The sequence below is a fragment of the Schistocerca piceifrons genome, chromosome 9 (genome assembly GCF_021461385.2).
Source record: "Schistocerca piceifrons isolate TAMUIC-IGC-003096 chromosome 9, iqSchPice1.1, whole genome shotgun sequence".
Taxonomy (NCBI): Eukaryota; Metazoa; Arthropoda; class Insecta; order Orthoptera; family Acrididae; genus Schistocerca; species Schistocerca piceifrons.
In genome coordinates this window covers 24,281,935-24,298,288 of record NC_060146.1, presented here as the reverse complement: position 1 = coordinate 24,298,288, position 16,354 = coordinate 24,281,935, and the positions used below count along the sequence as shown (strand labels likewise).

Here is a 16,354-nt window from a genome sequence, read left to right as displayed (position 1 = left end):
TCGTGCAGCCCGCCTCCAGTGGTGTCGCGACAGGCGTGAATGGAGGGACGAATGGAGACGTGTCGTCTTCAGCGATGAGAGTCGCTTCTGCCTTGGTGCCAATGATGGTCGTATGCGTGTTTGGCGCCGTGCAGGTGAGCGCCACAATCAGGACTGCATACGACCGAGGCACACAGGGCCAACACCCGGCATCATGGTGTGGGGAGCGATCTCCTACACTGGCCGTACACCACTGGTGATCGTCGAGGGGACACTGAATAGTGCACGGTACATCCAAACCGTCATCGAACCCATCGTTCTACCATTCCTAGACCGGCAAGGGAACTTGCTGTTCCAACAGGACAATGCACGTCCGCATGTATCCCGTGCCACCCAACGTGCTCTAGAAGGTGTAAGTCAACTACCCTGGCCAGCAAGATCTCCGGATCTGTCCCCCATTGAGCATGTTTGGGACTGGATGAAGCGTCGTCTCACGCGGTCTGCACGTCCAGCACGAACGCTGGTCCAACTGAGGCGCCAGGTGGAAATCGCATGGCAAGCCGTTCCACAGGACTACATCCAGCATCTCTACGATCGTCTCCATGGGAGAATAGCAGCCTGCATTGCTGCGAAAGGTGGATATACACTGTACTAGTGCCGACATTGTGCATGCTCTGTTGCCTGTGTCTATGTGCCTGTGGTTCTGTCCGTGTGATCATGTGATGTATCTGACCCCAGGAACGTGTCAATAAAGTTTCCCCTTCCTGGGACAATGAATTCACGGTGTTCTTATTTCAATTTCCAGGAGTGTATTTTTGCAAAACACACAAAGCCTCGCTCTACCAGCATCGACGGTCCTTAAAAATTGCATTATTTCACTGAAAAAATCTCTAGCTGCTTGAACATCGTGTCAGGTAGGGAAATTTCACATATTAATCATAAGCAAAATACTCTCCTCCTTGCGTGCTATCATTTGGCAAAATTTTGTTTTGATATCTCAGACCGTTTAAGAGATGTGAGGCATATTCCATTTCCTCGAGACAGATAGCGATACCTTTCACAGTTTAAAGAATATTCAATGTGTTATCTATGTTTCATGCGCAGCAACTTAAGACGTAACATGCACCAAAAGCAAAGTCATAACGACCATTATTTTTGACTGTAAACTTAATAATTTCATGCACTAGTTTACCTGATATCGAAATATCACAATAACTACACTGAAGAGCGAAAGAAACTGTTACACCTGCCTAATGTCGTGCAGGGCCCCCGCGAGCACGCAGAAGTGCCGCAACACGACGTGCCATCGACTCGACTAATGTCTGAAGCAGTGCTGGAGGGAACTGGAACCGATCCTATGAATCGCGCACGGCTTACCAAAAATCCATAATAGTACGATGGGATGGAGACCTCTTCTGAACATCAAGTTTCAAGGCATCCCAGATATGCTCAACAGACTTTATGTGTGGGGCGTTTGGTGGCCAGCGGAAGTGTTTAAACTCAGAAGAGTGTTCGTGGAGCCACTCTGAGCAATTCTGGACGTGTGGGGTCTCGCATTGTCCTGCTGGAATTGCCTGTCGGAATACACAATGGACATGGACACAATGGACATGAATGGCTGCACGTGATCAGATAGGATGCTTACGTACGCTTCACTTGTCAGACTCGTATCTAGTCATATCAGAGATCTCATATTACTCCAACTGCACATGCCCCACACCATTGCAGAGCCTCCACCCTGCTCACATGCAGGGTCCGTGGATTCATAGGTTGTCTCCACGTCCGTACATATCAATCCACTCGATAAAATTTGAAACGAAACTCGTACGACCAGGCAACATGCTTCCAGTCATCAATAGTCCAATGTCGGTGTTGACGGGCCAATCGAGGCGTAAAGCTTTGTGTCGTGCAGTCACCAAGCGTACGGGAGAGGGCCTTCGGCTCCGAAAACCCATATCGGTGATGTTTTGTTGAATGGCTCGCACGCTGACACTTGCTGATTGGCCAGCATTAAAATCTGCAGCAATGTGCGGAAGGGTTGCACTTCTGTCACGTTGAACGATTCTTTTCAGTTTTTATTAGTCCCGTTCTTGCAGGATCTTTTTGCGGCCGCAGTGATATCGGAAATTCGATATTTTACCAGATTCCTGATATTCTCGGTACACTCGTGAAATGGTCGTACGGGAAAATACCCATTTCGTCCCTAACTCGAAGATGCTGTGTCCCATCGCTCGTTCGAGAAGTATAACGTCTCGTTCAAACTCACTTAAATCGTGATAACCTGCCATTGTAGCAGCAGTAACCGATCTAACAACTGCGCCACACACTTGTCTTATATAGGCGCTGCCGACCGCAGCGCCGTATTCTGCCTGTTCACGTTGAGGCGTAGCGCCGTATAACGATCCTGCCTTGGGGGCGGTTAAGTGGGAGATGTGTCTCAGAGCTGGATAGTGACAGATAGTGACGCGAGACTGGACGCGCACGTAGTTTATGTGTCAGCCGATAGAGGACAATGTTGTACAGGGGGGACTGTGATTTTAGTTTCGATTGTGCCCAGTAGAGTGCTCTAAGGTAATAGAATGTTTTTCATAGACTGTTCTAGTATTTTCATAAAGTGTTATTTGTTCTTTTTGTGTATGTAAAATGTTATAAATGTGTTTTAGCAGTATGAATGATGCGTGAGTGTGGTTTAAGGTTAATATGAAGATAATTGTTTAACGAGTTATGTAGTAGGATTTAGTGTGGGAACATTTCGAAGAAGGATGGATATGGACAAAGGGGATTTTTGTAGAATAGATTTGTAAAGTAAGTTTATGGTAAAGGGAAAGTTAATTCAGGTATAAATAACAACAGTAAATAACTTTATGCATACGCAAAACTTCAGCATATTAGATAATTACGTCGGTAAAAAGTGCAGTCATTAGGTTTACTGCTTTGCAATTGGTTATTGGTGAGAGTGTTGTTTTGCGATTGGCTGTTGACTAAACAGACCAATGGAAGAGCAGTATTCTTCGCGCGCCTTTCTCTGCTGGTAGGGAAGACAGAGAATTCTAGAGAGGAGTAGCCGGTTGGGGTGGCCGGGCGGTTCTAGGCGCTACAGCCTGGAACCGCGCGACCGCTACGGTCGCAGGTTCGAATCCTGCCTCGGGCATGGATGTTTGTGATGTCCTTAGGTTGCTTAGGTTTAAGTAGTTCTAAGTTATAGGGGACTGATGACCTTAGAAGTTAAGTCCCATAGCGCTCAGAGCCAATCTAGAGAGGAGTCAGAAGCGTAGCCATGAAAGAGATCGGACATGTGTAGTAGTAGTTCCGATGGAAATGACAAGTTGCCGGATCTAGCAGTGTTTCATACATCAAAAGTGTTGGGAAGCGACGGCATAATTATTGCAATGTGTGTGGAAATTTCGGAATTTTTAAGTGAATTTTGTGACGAGAAAAGACGTATATTGCGCGTGGCGTATTCAGCAGGTCGGTGGCTAAGAACTGTGACTGCATTAGGTACCGACAGACTTAATATTTGGCGAGCATTCTCAATCAAAAACAATCAGTATTTTTGTAACTATTACGTTTTCGGGAAATGCAACAACATAAACTTGCTAACGTGAGTGAAAGGGATTGCGAGTGACTGTGTTAAGACTAGCACGGGCTTGGCAGTGATACTTGTTCACCTAAGTTTCAGAATATATTAATTGAGGACAAAAGTTCTAACCTTTCATTTCGTGTGAAAACTTTCTCCCGAAACGTAGATTAGTGACTTTAATTGCAGCCTGGTTCACGTCGAAGTACAGTAGGTTTCACTCGGCTTCCCTACTGATGATCTGCTGAGACAATGTTCACAGGTAGGTGCAGGTCCGTCGTAAAGGGACGGAAAGAACCGCGCCGCCGCAACGTATCTCTGTATTTGAATAGGCATGCCTATACCAGTTTCTCTGGCGCTTCAGTGTACTTTTAAACGCGCTGTAGAGCTGACCTGGTTGTGGGCGGCGGCGCCTTCCCGCGCCGCGGCGGCGACGCCTGGACGCGCTTGGAGGGCCGCAGCGGCGGGGGCGGCGTCTCGGAGGAAGTGTCGGTGGCGACGCTGCGGCAGCTGACCACCGGCGCCGCCTCCAGCGCGCCGCGCACCGCCTCCAGCTGCCGCCTGGCGTCCTCCAGACGCCGAGCAGCCCCCTCCGCCTCGGGGGGCGGCGTCGGAGGCGACGGGGGCGGGACCGGCGCCCGCGGGGGCGAGAGGGCGCGCACCGCCTCCAGGTCGGCCAGCTGCCGCCGCTGCGCCCCCAGCGCCACCTCGGCCTGCTGCAGGGCCGCCGCCGACAGGCAGCGCGGGGGCGGCGGGGGCGGCCTCGTCTCCTGTGGCACGCCACACAGCCGCCAGTCACTCCAGTGCGCTCCACATTCGCTACGAAATAGGATGTCAAATCGAACACCTTTCAGCCGTCAATTTTCAGTCTTATTTTATTTGGCAACCAGTTTCAGCCTTTTACTACGCCATCTTCAGGCTCATGACCGACGCGTTGTAAGAATCTACCTCGGTTGTGATCAAAACAGGGGCCAGCAATACTGGTATTAGTAGATATTTGCTACAGTGATCACTTCAACCATCATCTACCGACCGTTGGCCCCTGTTTTGATCGCCGGCCGGAGTGGCTGAGCGGTTCTAGGCGCTTCAGTTTGGAACCGCGCGACCGCTACGGCCGCAGGTTCGAATCCTGCCTCGGGCACGGATGTGTGTGATGTCCTCAGAAGTTAAGTCTCATAGTGCTCAGAGCCATTTGAACCATTTGTTTTGATCACGACCGAAGTAGATTCTTCCTACACGTCAGTCAGGAGCCTGAAGATGGCCTTAGTACAAGGCTGAAACTGGTTGCCAAATAAAATAAGGGTGAAAATTGACGGCTGAGAGATGTTTAATGTGACATCCTCTGTCGAACAGCCGAGTCCCGCAGCCATCCATAATAAGACGGAAATACAGAGACTTGCCACGAATGGCTTAAGTCGCAACGTAAGGCTCTCACCATACCATGCGATTTACTCTGATAGATAACATTCGAATAATAGTAGCAAAGGAAATTGCAAAGTTACAAGAAGCGATAAACGATATGGAAGATTAGCGTGTTGAAGAAGGATTCGAAATAAATGTGGCGAAAACAGAAATGATGGTAATCCGAAATGGAGAAAGAACACCTGCATCAGCCGAGATCTTCATACGGGAGGGAAAATTGAAAATCGTACTAGACTTCAAATACCTAGGGGTCACAATACAAACAACTGCAAAATGTTTCACAAAACATGTAACAGAGAAAGCAATGCAAGCAATAATGGCAGTACATGAAATACAAAACATCAGATCGCTTAGCGTAGAGATACCAATGGCACTATTCAGAGCCAAAATCTTCCAAATACTGACGTACGGCATAGAAATTATCGGACCGCGTCTTATAGAGGAAAAGCTAACGATCTGCCGGCCGCTGTGGCCGGGCGGTTCTAGGCGCTTCAGTCGGGAACCGCGCTGCTGCTACGGTCGCAGGTTCGAATCCTGCCTCGGGCATGGATGTGTGTGATGTCCTTAGCTTAGTTAAGTTTAAGTAGTTCTGAATCTAGGGGACTGATGACCTTAGACGTTAAGCCGGATAATGCTTAGACCCATTTCAACCTAACGATACTAGAAAGAGTGAAGGCGGACTATATAAAGAAAGCAGTAGGAGTGTCCAAAACAACACGATCCAGACTTGTGCACCTGCTGGCGCGGGAACCTTTCCTCACTGGAGACCTGCGGACAAACCTGATGCTACGCATGAGCAGCGCTTTGGAAAGTCTACTTCAAACAATGAAGGAAAAAAGGGAAGACGTACCTCCAGAATTTTACAGCACAGGCTCCATGACTGACCGAACATGGACAAGCGACAACTTCCAAATGAGACACGTGACCATCACAACGGCAATCCCATGGTTTCCACCACCTTATTGGCAACGACACGTCGTATCATGAACTAAATGCAATGTGTGAGTGTTAACTGTGTCATCAAATATGCAAACGTTACGATATAGAACCCTGTACCAAAAGGACACGGTCAACAAGTGACTGTGCAATTCACAGTATTGTCGCAGAAGAAGCTGAGTAGCAGAGTCACCGTGGTGTAGTGGTTATGATACTACACTGTTGCAGTGTCTCGATATACTGGCACCATTTTATGAAGTCCTCTGCTGTCGAAACCTCCTTCAGGAGTAGGGCTTGATACATGTCCTCAGGAACACCCTTCATGAGATGTGGAGCCTTATCTTCCTCCTTCATCCTAGGATCCACTATTTTACACACCTCCAAGACGTCTTGAATGAAGGATGCTGTAGTTTCTCCTGGACGCTGTGCCTGCACTTTAATTTATCTTCAGCCTTGCACTTCTGTCGTTTAGTGTCGCAGAAATACTTGCGCAGTTCCGCCTGGAACACTTCTCCTCGTTGTTCTCATACCGTTGTTTGGCAGTGCCCTCCAAGTAGAAAAATACGTCAATCAAACACACGGTGTCATCCCATTTGTTAAATTTGGCTATACACTCATATACTTTCAGCCACTTGTTTGGGTTTTGGCCATGTGGTGCCTCATGTGGTGGCACACAGATTCTGTCATCCTAACTTCCTCTTCTTCTTCCGTCTCCAGTAGATTGCGATCTCGGGTTTCTCGCCACGTAAACGGCGGCTCTGTCGAGGCCTGATGGGAGCCACTGTGTCGTCGATAACGTGCGCTACCACAAGTTCCAATACCCGGCACCTCCACCAGAATAATGTCACGTAGAAGAAGGTGTAATTAGATGAATGACGAACACTACTTGACTTAACGAAAGCTTATTCAGCACTTCCACGTACAAGAGCGCGGAGCGAACTGCCTCTGACCAGAATACATAATGTATATATACAGTTACAGAACATTCCAGCACAATTATTCTTGACGTTTTTGGATACTTCTAGAAAGTACTCGAATCGAATATAGAAATTAAAATTTTGCAGTTCAGGTGGGTTTTGAACTTACGACCCTCCATGCAACAGTCTAGTATCACAACCACTACAGCACAGTGACTGTGCTACTCACAAGGCAACTTCCCCATCACATTCCCCTCAGATTTAGTTATAAGTTGGCACAGTGGATAGGCCTTGAAAAACTGAACACAGATCAATCGAGAAAACAGGAAGAAGTTGTGTAGAACTATGAAAAAATAAGCAACATATACAAAATGAGTAGTCCATGCGAAGATAGGTGGCAACATCAAGGATGATCTGAACTCAGGAGCGCCGTGGTCCCGTGGTTAGCGTGTGCAGCTGCGAAAGGGGACGTCCTTAATTCAAGGCTCCCCTCAAGTACAAAATTTTTCTTTATTTTCGCAAAGTTATGATCTGTCCATTCGTTCATTGACGTCTCTGTCCACTGTAATAAGTTTAGTGTCTGTGTTTTGCGACCGCACCGCAAAACCGTGCGATTAGTAGACGAAAGGACGTGCCTCTCCAGTGGGAACCGAAAACATTTGATCACAAGGTCATAGGTCAACCGATTCCTCCACAGGAAAACACGTCTGATATATTCTATACGACACTGGTGACGGCATGTGCGTCACATGACAGGAATATGTTGTCGACCTACCTAACTTGTACACTTGGCGAATGGATAAAAAGATTCTTCTACATTGCCCGATTTAGGTTTGCTTGTGGATGTGAGAATTACTCCCAAAAAAGTGATGAAAACATAAGAGTTTGTCACATAAACTGCAACAAATGAATCCAACAGTTTCACAGTCGCACAATTTTCCCTGCGCTCTGTCAAAACATGTTTTTAACGTTTTCAAATTTTGCCGTGTGTAGACCGTCAAATCCTGCCTGCATATGTCCAAGCAAATCTGAACATGTCCTGGAATTTTGGAGAGCGGATTTGATTATGTGTGAGTGCCTGAACTTTGATAATTGTCTGAAAATAAAAAATAATATTTTACGCTCGAAGAAAGACTTGAACCATGGACCTCTCGTTCGGCAGCTGCTCACGCTAACCACGGGACCACGGCGCTCCTGATCTCAGATTCATCCTTGATGTTGCCTATCTTCGCATGGGCTACTCAGTTTCTATATTTTGCTTATTTTTTTCATAGTTCCACACAACTTCTTCCTGTTTTCTCGATTGATCTGTGCTCAGTTTTTCAAGGCCTATCCACTGTGCCAACTTATAACTAAATCTGAGGGGGGTGCGATGGGGAGGTTCCCTTGTCAGTTTCTTCTGCGTCAATAGGTAAAATTTCTAGTTTCGTTTGTTATTATCATTGTACTGTGCATTTCTATGCCCATTTGGTTGCAATAAACTTATTATAAGAAGCTGACAGGTGGTGCCACACTTCAAACTGCAAGGCCAACAGCCAGTCACATTTATGTGACCAACGCCTATACTCGACGTCAACGTGCGATAAGCACTCAGAGACAGCAGGCGGCAGCGTTTTTTTTTTCCATTATTGATTTTCAATTCCCCCGAAGGGGGCGAGCTGGCAGCAGCTTAGTACGCTGTTCTACAGCCTACAGACTTTTATTTTAAAAAACGGGAGAAGAAAAGAAACAAGAAAAACAGGCGATAAAATGGTGACGTCAAATGTAAAATGGCGGAAAAATGCGGAAAGTTAAAACAGAAAGCAAAAGGGGTTGGCAACGTTAATAAAAGACACAGGAATCAGACAAGTAACATAGCACACACACAATTAAAAAACACGGCGACAGTCTGGTTCCTGTTCGCAAGAGATAAAAGGCACACTCAGTGACAGTATGATGGCCGTTCGCAACACTTCCCAAAAAACACAACACGGAACACCCACTGTAAAACACTCAATGTAGAACACAACACGAAAGTGGCGGCACAAAGATGACACTCCCGAGCCAAAGACAAATGGGGGGGGGGGGGGACTGGAGGAGGGGGAAGAACAAGGAGGGAGGAAGGAAAAAACGAAAAAGGTGGGTAGGAACCAAGGAGGGAGAGGACCAATAAAGGGGGAGAAGGGCAGACGCAAGAGGGAATGAGAGGAGGCAGAGCAGGGAAATGTAAAAGGACTGGGGGGAGAGAAGGGGGCAAAGAGAGGGGAGGTGGGGAAGAAAGAGGATGGAAGGGGGGGAGAGGGAGCCTGGGAAAAGGACAGAGGAAAGGAGGGGGAGTGAGGATCAGAGTTGATAGGAGGGATAAATGGAGGGAGAGAGGGCATCATCCGGGAGGGGGAGTTGATGGAAGCCACCTTGGGAAAGGAGATGTAGGGTGTAGAGATGGGGGGTAGGGGGGACAGCGGCAGCGCTAGCAGTAGAGGGTATATAAATGAGCCGGGGGACGCGGAAAACACTGCAGTCGTTGCCATAATGCGGTCACGGACCGATTATCTGCCATCTAAAATGGTCCGCAGCTCCTGGTCGTGCGGCAGCATTCTCGCTTCCCACGCCTTGGTTCCCGGGTTCGATTCCCGGCGGGGTCAGGGATTTTCTCTGTGGTGTCACCGCCAGACACCACACTTGCTAGGTGGTAGTTTTAAATCGGCCGCGGTCCATTAGTACATGTCGGACCCGCGTGTCGCCACTGTGTGATCGCAGACCGAGCGCCACCACAAGGCAGGTCTCGAGATACGAACTAGCACTCGCCCCAGTTGTACGGGCGACGTAGCTAGCGATGCACACTGACGAAGCCTCGCTCATTTGCAGAGCAGATAGTTAGAATAGCCTTCAGCTAAGTCAATGGCTACGACCTAGCAAGGCGCCATTAGCAACATTGCATGTATCTAAAGAGTCTCACTTGTATCGCCACAATCTCCAGATGTACCAAAAGGATGGATTAAAGTTAAGTATTCCAGAAGCTACGTACTTTTCTTTATAGCATTCATTACGTATCCTGTTTCAGACCTCACGCCCATCTGCGTGAGCGTAGCGCGTGCCTTTCGGCTTCCTCTCATTGTGTCTAGGCTGTCTTGTCTAGACACAACATTCTCTGCCTCGTGATGACTGGGTGTTGTGTGATGTCCTTAGGTTAGTTAGGTTTAAGTAGTTCTAAGTTCTAGGGGACTGATGACCATAGATGTTAAGCCCCATAGTGCTCAGAGCCATTTGAACCATCTAAAAGGGCACCATCATTCGCTTTTCGGCGAAGGGTAGATGTTCGTAGTAATTGATTGAAAGTCATCGAGTAAAACAAAAGTGACTTCTGGCGTTCCGCAAGGTAGCGTTATAGGCGCTCTTCTGTTCCTCATCTATATAAACGGTTTAGGAGACAATCTGAGCAGCCTTCCAAGGTTGTTTGCATATGATACTGTCGTTTATCGACCAGTAGTCATCAGAGAATCACAACAAGTTGCAAAACCATTTAGAAAAAATACACTACTGGCCATTAAAATTGCTACACCACGAATATGACGTGCTACAGACGCGAAATTTAACCGACAGTAAGAAGATGCTGCGATATGCAAATCATTAGCTTTTCAGAGCATTCACAAAAGGGGGCAGCGGTGGCGACACCTACAACGTGCTGACACGAGGAAAGTTTGCAACCGATTTCTCATACACAAACAGCAGTTGACCGGCGTTGCCTGGTGAAACGTTGTTGTGATACCTCGTGTAAGGAGGAGAAATGCGTACCACCACGTTTCCAACTTTGATAAAGGTCGGATTGTAGCCTATCACGATTGCGGTTTATCGTGTCGCGACATTGCTGCTCGCGCTGGTCGAGATCCAATGACTGTTAGCAGAATATGGAATCGGTGGGTTCAGCAGGGTAATACGGAACGCCGTTCTGGATCCCAACGGCCTCGTATCACTAGCAGTCGAGATGACAGGCATCTTATCCGCATGCCTATAACGGATCGTGCAGCCACGTCTCGATCCCTGAGTCAACAGATGGGGACGTTTGAAAGACAACAACCATCTGCAGGAACAGTTCGACGACGTTTCCAGCAGCATGGACTATCAGCTCGGAGACCATGGCTGCGGTTACCCTTGACGCTGCATCACAGACAGGAGCGCCGGCGATGGTGTACTCAACGACGAACCTGGGTGTACGAATGGCAAAACTTCATTTTTTCGAATCACTCAAGGTTCTGTTTACAGCATCGTGATGATCGCATCCGTGTTTGGCGACATCGAGGTGAACGCACATTGGAAGCGTGTATTCGTCGTCGCCATACTGGCGTATCACCCGTCGTGATAGTATGGGGTACCATTGGTTACACGTCTCGGTCACCTCTTGTTCGCATTGACGGCACTTTGAACAGCGGACGTTGCATTTCAGATGTGTGGCTCTACCCTTCATTTGATCCCTGCGAAACTCTACATTTCAGTAGGATAATGCACGACCGCATGTTGTAGGTCCTGTACGGGCCTTTCTGGATACAGAAAATGTTCGACTGCTGCCCTGGCCAGCATATTCTTCCGATCTCTCACCAATTGAAACCGTCTGGTCAATGGCGGCCGAGCAACTGGCTCGTCACAATACAGCAGTCACTACTCTTGATGAACTGTGGTATCGTGTTGAAGCTGCATGGGCAGCTGTACCTGTACACGCCATCCAAGCTCTGTTTAACTCAATGTCCAGGCGTGTCAAGGCCAGAGGTGGTTGTTCTGGGTACCGATTTCTCAGGATCTATGCACCCAAATTGCGCGAAAATGTAATCACATGTCAGTTCTAGTACAATACATTTGTCCAATAAATACCCGTTTATCATCTCCATTTCTTCATGGTGTAGCAATTTTAATGGCCAGTAGTGTATCTGTATGGTGGGAAGATTGGCAATTGACCGTAGGCAATGAAAAGTATGAGATCATCGACGTGAATGCTGAAAGGAATCAATTAAACTTCGTTTATACGATAAATCAATCAAATCTGAAGGCTGCAAATTCAAATAAATACCTACGAATGATGATTACGAACAAATTAAATTGGGACGAACACACAGAAAATGTTGTGGGGAAGGCAAATCAAAGACTGAGTTTCATTGGCAGAACACTTAGAAAATGTAACAGATGTACTAAAGAGACTGCCTACGTTACGCTTGTCCGTCCTCTTTTGGAGTACTGCTGCGACGTGTGGGATCCTTACCAGACAGGAATATGCTGCCCTGGCCAGCATATTCTTCCGATCTCTCACCAATTGAAACCGTCTGGTCAATGGCGGCCGAGCAACTGGCTCGTCACAATACAGCAGTCACTACTCTTGATGAACTGTGGTATCGTGTTGAAGCTGCATGGGCAGCTGTACCTGTACACGCCATCCAAGCTCTGTTTAACTCAATGTCCAGGCGTGTCAAGGCCAGAGGTGGTTGTTCTGGGTACCGATTTCTCAGGATCTATGCACCCAAATTGCGCGAAAATGTAATCACATGTCAGTTCTAGTACAATACATTTGTCCAATAAATACCCGTTTATCATCTCCATTTCTTCATGGTGTAGCAATTTTAATGGCCAGTAGTGTATCCGTATGGTGGGAAGATTGGCAATTGACCGTAGGCAATGAAAAGTATGAGATCATCGACGTGAATGCTGAAAGCAATCAATTAAACTTCGTTTATACGATAAATCAATCAAATCTGAAGGCTGCAAATTCAAATAAATACCTACGAATGATGATTACGAACAAATTAAATTGGGACGAACACACAGAAAATGTTGTGGGGAAGGCAAAACAAAGACTGAGTTTCATTGGCAGAACACTTAGAAAATGTAACAGATGTACTAAAGAGACTGCCTACGTTACGCTTGTCCGTCCTCTTTTGGAGTACTGCTGCGACGTGTTGGATCCTTACCAGACAGGATTAACGGAGTACAAAGAAGAGCAGGACGTTTTGTATTACCGAGAAATAATGGAGAGAGTGTCACGTGCAAGACACAGTGTTTGTGGTGGACGTCATTAAAACAAAGGCGTTTTTCTTTGCGTCGGGATCTTCTCATGAAGTTTCAATCCTCAACTTTCTCCTCCGGATGCGAAAATATTCTGTTGACGCCGACCTGCATAGAGAGGTCATCATAATACAGTAAGGGAAAACAAAGCTCGCACGGAAAGATTCAGATGTTAATTTTTTCCGCGTGCTGTTCGACAGTGGAACTATTGTGAAGGTGGTTCAATGAACACTCTGCCAGGCACTTAAAGGGGGTAGGACGTCAAACGGGCCGACTTGGAGCAGGAGAGGCACCACAGGACATTTTAATTTCCACAGTCTATACTTTTACAAGTGAATTCATAAAACTCTGTCAGCATGACTAGGAAGGATTCAGGATGCACACTCGTAGCAGCGGAAGTTCAGAAACATAACAAAATAATTTTTTTTACATGTGAAATTTCATCATTTTTTCAGTTACTATTGGCTGCATTTGTTGCTATAGGTACACTTTTCTTCATAAGTAAAGAGACTGTTCGATGAATTTTGCACAGCATACAAACCATACTTACAGGTGTCTGAAACTCTAGAATCTATTAAATTTATGAGAAAATGAATGAGCTGTTACGTTTTAAACTTTATGTCTAGAAAAAAATCAAATTTTGTAGTTAATTATCTCAATTTTTACCACAGTTTTTAATAGATTTGGTAAATTCTAGAGTTTCAGACACCTGTAAGTATGGTTTGTATGCTGTGCAAAATTCATCGAAGAATCTCTCCTATTTGCGAAGAAAAATGTAACTATAGCAACAAATGCAGCCAACAGTAAGTGAAAAAATGATGAAATTTCATATCGAAAAAAAAATTATTTTGTTATGTTTTTGTACTTCCACTGCTATGAGTGTGAATCGTGAATCCTTCCTGGCCATGCTGACAAAGTTTTATGAATTTTTTTGTAAACGTATAGACAGTGGAAATTAAAATGTCCTGTGGTGCCTCTCCTGTTCCAAGTCGGCCCGTTTGACGTCCTGCCCCCCGTAAGTGTGATTCGCAGAGTACCCATGTAGGTGTAAATGTAGATGTGGAAGCATTTCCAAAACGGCTGAGTTTGTGAACTGTTCGAGTGCCACTGCGGTTAGAGTATACGGCTCGTGGTAGAAGCCGCTATCCAAAATCGGCGCCAAGGCAACTGTGGTTCACAACAGGTGACAGATGAAAAGCTTGAAATGTTTCCGCAGTTGCGAATACGAGCAACCATCAGCTGTCTAATGGAATGTGCCGGACTGGGACTCAAACCCAGGGTTCCCGTCTATCGTGAGCGGTCGCCTTACCATTAGGCTGTCCGAGCAAGACTCAGCGCTAGACCCAAACATCCTCATGTCGTCAAACTACATGTCCGTGAGTCGTGTTGGATAGACTAACGGTAAGGCGACCGCTCAAGATAGACGGAAAACCAGAGTTCGAGTCTCCGTCCGACAATTTTGGTACTCGTCGTTCCATTATACAGCTGACGATTCTCCATATTCTCAACTGTGAATACAGTTCACGTCTTACACAATGGACGTAGCCGCTGCGGTGGCTGTTCCTTTGCATATGCATGCATGTCCGACCGAACACTGCGCCGTAGTCCTGAACAACAAAGGCATTGCAATACTGTACAGATGACAGGGCTGAACGATGGCTGTGGCCTACGGGCGAACAGTCGTGCAACTGCAGACCAGCTGACTTCCCAGATAAAGCAAGAGGCTGCCAGCAGGGTCTCCCCAACGACCGTTCAGCAAACGTTGTTGTTTATGGGCCACCCCGACAGGCGACTGGTTCGTGCACTGACTGTTGTTCATCGGCGACGAAGGCTGCAATTCGCACGCCAGTGCCGCAAATGAACGTCCACCGAGTAGCGACACGTGACCTTCTCACATGAATCGTGTTTTAGGCTACATCGGACTCTGTAACAATCGTGTTAAGGGCCCAGGCCGCAGGAGGGAGCCTTATGGTCTGGGGAATGCTTTCGCGGAATTCCATGGGCGATCTCGTCATTCAGGAAAGGACTATGGGCCAAAACGAGCATTAATTCGTCCTCGGGGACCGTGTCCACCACTATATGCAGTCTGTGTCTTCTTGGCATAATGGCATCTACCATCAGGACAACGCAACGTGTCACACAGCTTATAACGTTCGTGCGTTGTTCCCAGCTGAGTTTACGGTACTACCCTGTCCACCAAACTCCCCAGGGTTAAGCCGAATCGAGAATGTGTGTGACCAGCTGGTTCAGGCTGGTCACGGCCCTGGAGTCGGCGCCTTCCAGCACCTCACTGACCCTCTCCCTGCACGGCTCGCGGCGGTCTGCGCTTCAAAAGGCGGTCACCAGCGTGTGGAAGACCTCCGTCCGGGCCTCTGTGCTTCTCTGCCGGCTCCGCTACTGTTGTGTTGGCAGAAGAGCCAACACCGTATTACTACAGGAGGCCGAAATGCACGGGTTTTAGCTCATGCAGGCTGGCGTGAGGAGGGAAGAACTATACTGACGTGAGGTCTGGAACATGACAAGGAATGAGAATTCAGAAAGCGGACGTAATTAGTTTCGTACTCAACTTTAATCAATAAACGATTAACGTCGCTCTTGACGGTACATGCTTCACGATATTATCTGTTCAGAATACATTCTTGAATATAGTAACTGAATATGGCGCCTTGCTAGGTCGTAGCAAATCACGTAGCTGAAGGCTATTCTAAACTGTAGTCTCTGCAAATGAGAGCGTATGTAGACAGTGAAACATCGCTAGCAAAGTCGGCTGTACAACTGGCGCGAGTGCTAGGGAGTCTCTCTAGACTGGACCTGCCGTGTGGCGGCGCTCGGTCTGCAATCACTGATAGTGGCGACACGCGGGTCCGACGTATACTAACGGACCGCGGCCGATTTAAAGGCTGCCACCTAGCAAGTGTGGTGTCTGGCGGTGACACAACAGCTACCTACTCTGTCACGAGGACCCACCTCCGTGTCACTCTGGCTCTCATATGACTGTCGTCCACGTCTTGTCGGACCGCCCACTTTTAGCCGCTCTGCGGCAGACTTCTAAATTTGCCAGCACCCTACGTTCGGTGTTGTGCGGCAATGCCTCAACAGCAGATTTAGTTCTACCTTTTATTCGTGAGCGGGGGTTTTTAACGTACCATCTAAGGGAGGGGTTTTAGCCTTCTCTCTGAGGTCGCCACCCTCCCTCCATTTTAACTCTGTCGCACTTTGCATTTGTTTGTCTTTGTGGTCGTCTTTTCCCTACATGTGTTCACCTCGCCTTGTCTTTTTGGGATGGACATTTTAATGTGTTGCAGAGTGGTTGGCTCATCCTCTTTTATTATTGTGATCAGCCAGCCCAGACCATCTGGTCTCTGGTTCTAATACCTTCTACTTTTCCTTGTGGTGTATGTTTTCCCCATTTTTGTTCATTCCATTCGTTTTCTTTTTACGTGTGGTGTTGGATGTTTCTGTACCTCGAGCCTTGCTTGCGTCAGGAAAGAGGGGA

At 47.3% G+C, this 16,354-nt stretch overlaps 1 protein-coding gene across 1 annotated transcript in view; it reads right to left on the bottom strand.

Moving 5' to 3' along the window:
• Positions 1-16,354, bottom strand: part of LOC124717221 (YLP motif-containing protein 1-like) — a 288,410-nt gene that overhangs the window by 211,837 nt on the left and 60,219 nt on the right. Inside the window, exon 4 of the mRNA XM_047244009.1 lies at positions 3,950-4,326. Within this exon, the coding sequence (XP_047099965.1) occupies positions 3,950-4,326 (377 nt within the window). The remainder of the gene's footprint in view (positions 1-3,949; positions 4,327-16,354) is intronic.